This window comes from Leptidea sinapis, chromosome 34, assembly GCF_905404315.1.
Source record: "Leptidea sinapis chromosome 34, ilLepSina1.1, whole genome shotgun sequence".
NCBI lineage: Eukaryota > Metazoa > Arthropoda > Insecta > Lepidoptera > Pieridae > Leptidea > Leptidea sinapis.
This window is the reverse complement of record NC_066298.1, coordinates 7,221,313-7,231,235: the sequence shown is the minus strand read 5'-3', so window position 1 is coordinate 7,231,235 and position 9,923 is coordinate 7,221,313. Positions and strand designations below refer to the sequence as shown.

Sequence of the window (9,923 nt, the reverse complement as noted above, 5' to 3'; positions counted from 1 at the left end):
AATATTGTACCAAATCTAAATAATTTAAAAATGCATGGCTCAAAATTTAATGCAAACACTCACAGATTGATCTCAAATACAAACCTAGAACACTACCTATATTATACAGTCTGTGTCAACTTAAGTTTATAATTTATGGCAGTTTTGTACAAATGGAGATTCATAAAACCAATGTTCTGTCATCTGAGCACAGATTATTAAAACAGCACTGGTATGCTTTTCACTTGGCTGGTGAATTACAAAAAAAAAACGACAAAACATTAATTATAAAAATATATAAATAATCTTAGAATCAGGATTGGTCTCCGCTGTGCTCTAACTAGGTACCACACTACCTAAGAACAATAGCTTTTTTATTACGGCAACTATTAGAAGCTTGTGTGTGTGGCATCTTTCAAATTTTGTAACATACACTTTGTGTTATTTTACATTGACATTAATAAAAGTACACAATACTTACTGATGATATTGTGTGATACTAGTGTCTTTCTTATTTCTTGTAGTATTATTTTTACTACGCAACCCGGCATTTTAGATTAAATTATTATTAGCAAAGTTCAAAAGAACATGTGACATATCAAAGTCACACATTGATCGAGACTGGCTCGAGTACGCCCATATCCCCCTTCGCCCCGCCCCGTATCTAGTTGGAGCGTAGCGGAGACCAATCCTTAATATAAGTAAATATAAATTGTTTAAGATATTATATATTATTATATACGTGGTTTGACTTTTAACATTCCATTTCGTACAATAGTACGAAATGGAATGTTAAACTAATAGAAGAGCAACTAATAGAAGCTTGTGTGTGTGGCATCTTTCAAATTTTGTAACATACACTTTGTGTTATTTTACATTGACATTAATAAAAGTACACAATACTTACTGATGATATTGTGTGATACTAGTGTCTTTCTTATTTCTTGTAGTATTATTTTTACTACGCAACCCGGCATTTTAGATTAAATTATTATTAGCAAAGTTCAACAGAACATGTGACATATCAAAGTCACACATTGATCGAGACTGGCTCGAGTACGCCCATATCCCCCTTCGCCCCGCCCCGTATCTAGTTGGAGCGTAGCGGAGACCAATCCTTAATATAAGTAAATATAAATTGTTTAAGATATTATATATTATTATATACGTACTATTGTACGAAATGGAATGTTAAAAGTCAAACCACGACGATAAACTGAAAAAAATCAAGTGATGTGCATAATACTGATAAATTTAAATGCAATGCAATTAGCAATGATAAATTACATTCTTAGCTGAATCTATATAAATTAGTGTTGACTTATAAACTATAATATAATCTCAATGTTTAAGTCTTATAAACAAGCAAAATTCATAAATATGAAATGTTACATACCTACTATGTATACAGGAAACAACAGTCTATGTATGTATGTATATTACTTCCAAAAAATTAAGTCTTAAATTTATCTACATAACATTCTAAATATTAGATGTTATCATTTCTGGTACATAAAACATAATACACAGGAGGATTTTACCATTGTCCAAATGTATTTATTATCTTTGGTAAAATAAACAAAAAAAAAGTATGTATTTATTTTTTACTATCTCTCCGAACTAAAATATAGGGATGGCTACAGAAAGTTATTTACAAAAAATATAAGTTTTTGGAAACCAAGCGCTATTTAAACCTTTTCTATTAGGATACGGTAACCACACTGTAATAATAGTTATTTTGAGAAGAATATTTAATTGTATTAAAATTTTTACTTGCATATATTTTCTCTTAAGTGCATACTCTCTAAGGCCTATAAAATTTGGATGGTGATAATAAAATCATCCTGTATATCTGTTAACTTGTTGTATATTTTGAAGTGACAGGATAAACAAATATATGATATAAAAGACCTAATCATATTGGCCCCAGAGAGCTGTGAAAGCTTTAAAAATAGCAGTCGTTTGTGATAGCTAATAAAACATGACACAGTTATATCAAGAATACTGTCAAACCCCACAAAACATCATACAATGTCCCATTATTAGTCTCAATATTTATGCCCAATCCCTAGACATGAACTGTCACTCAAACATCATACCAACCTCATATCCTCTCGGACACATATCTCCTCATGTCAGACCGAAGTCTCTGAGTTCAACCTCAGAACAAACCTATTGCTCTTTGGATCTACAACTTCTTCACTCAAATGAAACTTTGGCAGTTGCTTTATCGAGCATATGAGCGATATGTCGCCCTGTCGAAGTTGGAACTCGATATTGTCTGCAAGAGGCCGGGCCAGCAGCTCATCAGATATGAGCGACCAACGCTGGACTGTTCTGGCTTCTTGCTCCGCTGCTAGCACTGGTCCTTCCACAAGGAACGGTTCGAGGAATGCTCTGGGTGACGCGTCCTGAGATAGGCACCTGGCTAGGTGAGCAAGCACCTGAAAGGATCCAAGTAAATATATAAGGGATTATAAGGTTATGAGTAAAATACAAAATACACTGACCTTCAAAAGTAAGTATCACACTTTTAAAATTGGGATAACGTTTTAGGTTCACAAGATATACTTTCGAAATAAAAAGGACTCCAAAGAGAATTTAATTTTGTACATAAAAACTTTATAGTCGGTAACCTTCTTTTAAGAATTGGCTGAAAAAAAACTTCACAAACAAAACCATTCCTTTTTCAAAGTGGACGTTTCCGAATTACAATTTTACCATTCACATTTTTCTTTCTGTTTTAAATTTTTTTCAAGATCGATGGGTCTTGTTTTAAAAATTTATGCTAAAATCATGCCTCTTTCAGTTGAAGAATGTGCGAGAATCATGGCTTTTCTGGAACTAGGCATCAGTATGCGTCGCACTGCAAGAATGGTGGGTGTGACGGTACGAACGGTCCAGAAAGTAAAGCGAAGGTACGAAGAGACTGGACCCCATCTGAGGAGACCTTGTAATGGCAGACCCAGGTGTACCAGTGCCCGAGAAGATCGTTATATTATTTCCACTGTGTTAAGAAATCGCCACCTAAATGCAGTTAAAGTCCAGCAACAGCTGCTTCAGACCCGGAGGGACTACATTAGTGACAGTACAGTGAGAAGAAGACTTGCTGAAGCAAATTTGAAACCCCGAAGACCAGTGAGTGGCCCAAAACTCGAGAGACAGCATCGAGTAGCGAGACTGCGATACGCCCGTGAACACATGCAGTGGGATGAAGAAGAATGGTCAAGAATTTTGTTTGCAGATGAGTCTCGATTCTCCCTTTACACTTCTGATGGAAGGCGAAGTGTTTTCAGGCGACCTGGTGAGCGATACCTTCAAGCCTGCATCTCAGAAAGAGTCCAATACGGTGGAGGCAGTGTACATGTATGGGCTGGCATATCTTCAGAAGGTCGCACAGAGCTAGTAGCCATAGAAAATGGCACCCTCACTAGGCAAAGATATGCTCAAGAGATTCTCAATGAGTATGCAGGGCCGTATTTAGCAAATATGGGTGATGGATCGATGCTGATGCATGATAATGCCCGGCCACACACGGCTCATATTGTACAAGAGTATATTCAGGAGGTCGGTATCAGCGTGATGGCTTGGCCATCAAGAAATCCTGATCACAACCCGATTGAACACGCCTGGGATGAGCTTGGGAGGCTAGTCAGAAATCGCAGACCACCACCTACTACCCTCAGGGCACTAAAGCAGGCCCTGGTAGAAGAATGGGAGAATATTCCCCAACATCGGCTCCGAAACCTAGTGTTCAGTATGCCAAACCGGCTCGAAGTTGTAATCAGAGCTCGAGGAGGCAATACCAGTTATTAAAAATTAAATAACATGTAATACATTTTAGTTGAATTTTTTTACACTAAACTAAAAATGTCTATTTTCATTGTTTTATCTTTTTTAAGTTAAAAATGTTACTAATGTATAATTTTAGTTTCTAAGAATTAAAGCCTATAAAATTTGCAACAAAACGTTTTTAATCTTAAATCTCTACCTTCCATAGAAGGTAGCTATAGTAACTATAGTTAAGAAAAAAAAATAATTTGAAAAGTGTGATACTTACTTTTGCACGCCAGTGTATTTATTTATTATCTGTATCTGTCTTAGAAATTCTATGGTTTCCCCGTAGTGTTAATATAGTCTACAATAATATTATGATGAATGTTTGTTTTGTTTTTAATGTATAAACTCAAAATCTAATAATGGCATATGGTGAAAACAAATGAGAGATCCCCACCTATAATAGCGATATTTTAACAATAAGCCAATGTTTGTTTGCAAAACTGTTTTTTAAAAAACCATAGTAACATTTTGACGTGAAAACTTTTTTAGCCGTGTTGGGCACTTTTGCGTAGGGGAAAATTTTATTGGTTTGCGTACACCGACATGCACATGACACGCGATAAATAAATAATTAAAAAATATATAAACATAGAAAGTTAAGACACTTATTGGATGGGTGAAATCTCGTGAATTCGCGTCACTGAAATGCTTAAAGCAGTATATCTGTATACAGCTGACGTATTGTGCAACATTATATTTAAAAATAAATTGAAATTAATATTTTAATTGGTTTTAAACATTATGAAATTATTAATACTAAAAGTTCTAAGTTTTTAAATTTTGAAAGTTTTTACTTCTATCTCTTATAACTGCCAATTTTTATTGTTTTACTATAAAATTCAGCTTAATTGAAGTCGAGACGAGCGACTAGTATTTAGTTTTCGTTCTCACCGAGTCTGCAGAGTGTCTGGGCTGCTGGCGAGTTGCTCGCAAGTACTTCTGCAGGGCGCGAGCCAGAGATGGAAACACCGCCTGAGCGGCCTCGCGGGGGCCCAGCGCACCACCTGCCACGATAATACACTCGTGATGTACGCATACTTAAGACAAATATATATTTTTATAAAGATATGCGCGACATTTGAATAAAGGTTCAACTTAATAGAGATTTAATTTAATACACCTCTTATGCAAATCTTATACAATTAATATTAATAAAATACTATTTATCTGTATGTGCTGCCTATTGATAGAGTTTAAGTCGTTTAACGGGTTAATAATAATAATATATGATAAAACTAAATGTAAACTCCTAAAAAAGCAGTACACAAACTATGATAAAATCATCCACGTAAACAAAAATATTCATAAAATGAAACCTACTGAGTTAAAGTATGTCAATTTTTTATGGGAGTAAATAAGAATCACGATAATCCGACAATAAATCTCAGCGTAATCGGTGTACATAGATAAAAAACTGATCGAATTGAGAACCTTCTCCTTTTTGAAGTTAGTTATAAATTACCGTTGGCAGCGGAGAGTCGCACGCGGCGCACGTGAGCGAAGGCGTCCTCGGCGGCCGAGTGTAGCCGCGCTCGTCGCTTGCGCACGCGCCGCTCGCGCTCCGCCTCCTCGTAGTAGCGCTCGTTGTGGGCGGAGCCCGAGTCACGCCTGCGACCCACACTGCCCGTGCACGAGCCAGTGCCGCTCCTACGAACGATTCCATTGAGACTACATTAATATTTAAGACAAGTCAAATTAAAATAAACTTTATTCCATTAGGCTTAAACTAAGCGCTTTTGATTCGTCAGTAAAATATTTAGGTAATTTTAATTACCGAATCTACTGTATTATGTTCAGAATAATTAGAGCTCGTGAGAAGAACATCCAAGAAACTTAACGGCAACTCTTTAAATCATAAAGGGTATTTTTAAGATGGCTGTAATATATATAACAAATTAGTTTACCTCAATTCTTTGAATATAATATCATTTTGGTACAAATATTAATTTGAATTTTCTATTTCCAAAAGTGAATGCTACTGGTGCTGATACTAGCTGGTGCTACAGGGTACTAAGAGTTTGAGCTTGTGAAATTACTGGACTACAGAGAATTAACCACAAAGTGACAAGCGCAATTGCAGAGCTGCTCAGATTCTGAGTTTTTCAATCCTGAATCATGTAAGTACAATCAGGTGAGTATTTATCTCGTCTCGTGACTTTTTCTCATAAATAAATGTAATACGGAGTTACAACAAAGTGGACATTTTTGTGGAGATATGATAATCCACCCTGACATAAGAGAAATTTAAATTACTTCATTTTTTACTCTATGAGATTAGCAGCCACAAACAAAGAGAACTTTAATTTATTCATTATTACTACTAGCTGACCGGACCAATGTTGTTCTGTAAGTAAATAAAATACTGTTTTTTATGAATATGTTAATAATATTTCATAACATCAAGGATTATTTCGTAAAGTATGCTCCCTATTGTTATAATGAAATTGTAATACAGAACTGTTAAACCGTGCGGCAAAAAATTATCTCATAGAAAATATGTCCATACAAAACAAATATTGGTAATAAAAATAATTATGGACCCCAAATCGAAATAAAAACAATCCTATCTCTCAAGTTGGACTAAACTGAACTCCAAGAAGTAATCCCCATTAAAATCTGTTCATTAGTTTAGGAGTTCACTGGGAACAAACATCAGGAAACTGGATTTATATATTTATATATATAGATAAAAAGATTATGTGACACAATTTTTTTATGACAATAAAGAACGAGACAAGCAGGACATTCAGCTGCTGATAATTGATACACCCTGCCCATTACAATGTAGTGCTGTTTTCGATTCTTGAAAAAAACAAAAATTCTGAACAGCACTTCAATTGTGCTTGTCTTCAACTTCACTAGCTATTACTAACGGTATTTAGGATCTTTTTTCGAGCTTCTGTCTAAGGATATTTTTTTTAAAGCCATTTCTGTAGTAAAATTTGTTTGAATAATGAAATTATACACACCTTGGCTGGCCAGATGAAGGATTTGTGTTTGAATCCACTTCATAGAACTTTATACTGGACTGTGCTCTTCTTTGCGACTTTGATATCGGTATCTTTTCCAAGTATGGATTATAAATAGGAAACTCGGTGTAATATTTCTGGAGAACCCACACAGCTGCCCTCTGTATACTCAACTGGCCTATAGGGTAAGACCGACTTTCACCATCTGGACTTCTAACAATTTTAATGTAATATACTGGCTCTAAATGCCGTATCTCCATCAAGACAACAGCTGTATAATGCACAAACAGCAAAGTATCACAGAAACTCGAGACATATGACACTAGGGATTTGTAGTCAACTGCTTCTTCGCCAACAGCTAAAGCCTTTGTAGCTTCAGTTATTTGAACGATATAGAACAACCAGTATGAAAATGTACATACAGCTAATATAACAAACATTATTGCTCTAAACACAAATATTCTTGGCAAAACTGCATTTCTGGGCCTCAGGAATACTGCCCATATTGCTATTGCAAGCAAAACTAATTTAAAAACAATAGAAAGAAGGATGCCTTTACACTCTCCTGTGCATGACAATAGTTGTATTCTTTGGCTAGGTTGTATAGCAATGTTATCGGTTAATCCAGGAAAAAATCCTATTTTTGGCAGCACTACCATTGCCAATGGGCTAATGAATGACACAAATGATAACCCCAACCCTACGGTAGTACCAAAATATCTGGAACATACAAAACCGAGGCCATTGTCAGACTCAATCTGCCAGTTGCTTAAATCTTCGATGGATTGAGATCCTTCTGATGTGTTGCCAGTCACAGCTGTTGTATTTTCGCCCCAGTTCTCATCCTGTGGCAGAATTTGGACCTCAATAACTTCCTGTCCATCTCGACCTATCTCAGGGTTAATATTTACACTTGTTTGAAATGGAGCCATGCTATTGTCTAGACAGTCTTTTCTTTGAGATTTGTTGCTCCTGAAATGGAAACAAATAAGGACCTTTAAAAGAATACTTTACTATTCTTTTACTATTATTATTATTAAATGTCTAGAGTAGGAATACAAACATGATAACATCTACTATCTGTATAGACATTGGTCTATGTTTCTTTCCATCCAAACATGATGGTATCATGTTTGTATTCCAGTGTAAAGTAGTTGTACTTTAAACCAATTTGAAGAAATTATGAGATTGTAACTCCAATCATACAAAGGTCATGAATAACCAATTATATGAATAACAATTATATAGCACCATTTTTTTTTACATAAGGTATTTACACAAAAGTTACACTTTTTATAATTCATTTATTCTAAATTTACTATTAATAATTTTGACTAAAAAATATCTACAGCAAAATCCACCTCTAAGGCAATAAATAGCGCTAATACTATGACAAATACTATCTCGACTCCTGACTCAATTGAATTCCCCCTGAAGATGTGCTTCTGCAAAGTTCTTGAAATTCAGGTTAAATAAATAAATTATAAAAACTGTACATTTGCCCAAATACCTTATGTAAAAGGTACAGTTAAAAGTACATGTTTTTTAATCCCTGAAAAAGTATTTTTTGTAATTGATTATTATGATGATTTACAGTGCCCACCTTGCTAGAAAACCAATGCATACCCCTGCATGCAGCTCAGCTAAACTATCAATATAGTATGTACTAAAGCATAGGTTCTCAATGTGGGCGATAACACCCCCTTGTGGGTGTTTGAGACTTTCGGGGGGGGGGGGGGGGGGGGGTTAAATATAATCGTGGCAATAGCTGTTTTAAAATCGCGACAGATGGTAAGTAAAATTAAGATGGGGGGCTCTAGAAAAAAACATATTCTCAAAGTCTCCTATGAGCACTTCTAATATCATAGGAGTGTTGTCAGGTAAACAAAACAATATCAAGTGTATTTGAGCTACTTCCAATGAAATAAGAATATAAAATGGTCATGAGTAAATTAATAGAATGGTTTTAAATATCAGCTTAAACTTAACTGAGATTGAACAAAACAATAAAATCCCATTAAATATTGTGCAGTGGTTCAAGTTAAACTTGGAATGTAATAATATCATGATTCTTATTGGAATTTAAATATAGTCAAGCATTGAAATTTGGGAAATACATACTTGATTAAATTACTTCATATAATATAGTAAACAGTAATTCGCGTTTCAATTGTTATCACAGTATACCTTGTGCTTCTGTGTGTACTATGCTGCCTGTGCCTGGAACTTCGACGTGATCGACTGCTTAATTCTGACCGCACAGATTCAGTCTCCATGTTAATATTTCAATCACAATCCAATCTCACACTTTATCCATCTGCTAATTTATTTATGACCCTGCGATAATCCACCATGAAATCCCATGATGAAATCGGAGCAATTAAAATAGTTCACGGAAGCTTGAGCTCAGAAAGTAACGTTTATAGCAATTAAAAACACAGTGATTGGATATATTTTAGATGAGTAAGTCAGTGAGCACCGATAAATACTAAGTTAACTTTAAATATACTACATTGTTTATATTTCTATGTTTCGGATAAGAAATTTAGAAAGCGTCGCTCATTTACGTAGCAACCTGCAGGTGGAAATTGGATTTTGGAATACCGATCCCGAAATACATACAAAAGTCAGAAACATCAAACAGCCTGTCAAGTGTCAATTGTCACATACTTCTTATGCCGTTTTTTTTTATTGGTTGCAATAATCTGTGGATGTTGCTATTGTTAAATTTTCATTATGTTAAATATTACGTTCAGAGTTCGAAATGTGTCTTAACTCTTACGTCGAAACGGCTGGAAGTAGCGGCCTCACATCATTATATTATCTTACGCATGGGTTAGTGTCGAGGGCTGGAGCATCCACTCATCACAATATGTCAGTATTCCTTGAATATATTTTACCCCAGAAAGGTACCTACCGACTTTACCAGGGTCCCCTGCCGTGCATTTTTCGCTCGAGGACACAGAACTGTGACGACACGCAAGATAACAACACAATGGCTCCCCGCTCCACGCTTAATGTGGACTTTTGCATCGATTTCAAAGAGCAAAGCGACCCTTTTTATTCGACCGAGCGAGACAGCTTAATATTTTACACACCACAGGTACAAAAGTATGCATATTTTTTTTGCCTTAA

At 35.3% G+C, this 9,923-nt stretch overlaps 1 protein-coding gene across 1 annotated transcript; it reads right to left on the bottom strand.

Moving 5' to 3' along the window:
- Positions 1 to 1,257: 1,257 nt before the first annotated feature.
- On the bottom strand, positions 1,258 to 9,371 carry LOC126975063 (vang-like protein 1). The gene is made up of 5 exons (XM_050822865.1): positions 8,976 to 9,371; positions 6,789 to 7,760; positions 5,282 to 5,466; positions 4,711 to 4,823; positions 1,258 to 2,423 (listed from the first exon to the last, which is right to left on the bottom strand). The coding sequence occupies exons 1-5, from the start codon at positions 9,062 to 9,064 to the stop codon at positions 2,115 to 2,117; spliced, it is 1,668 nt and encodes a 555-aa protein (XP_050678822.1). The 5' UTR covers positions 9,065 to 9,371; the 3' UTR covers positions 1,258 to 2,114.
- Between the last annotated feature and the right edge of the window lie 552 nt (positions 9,372 to 9,923).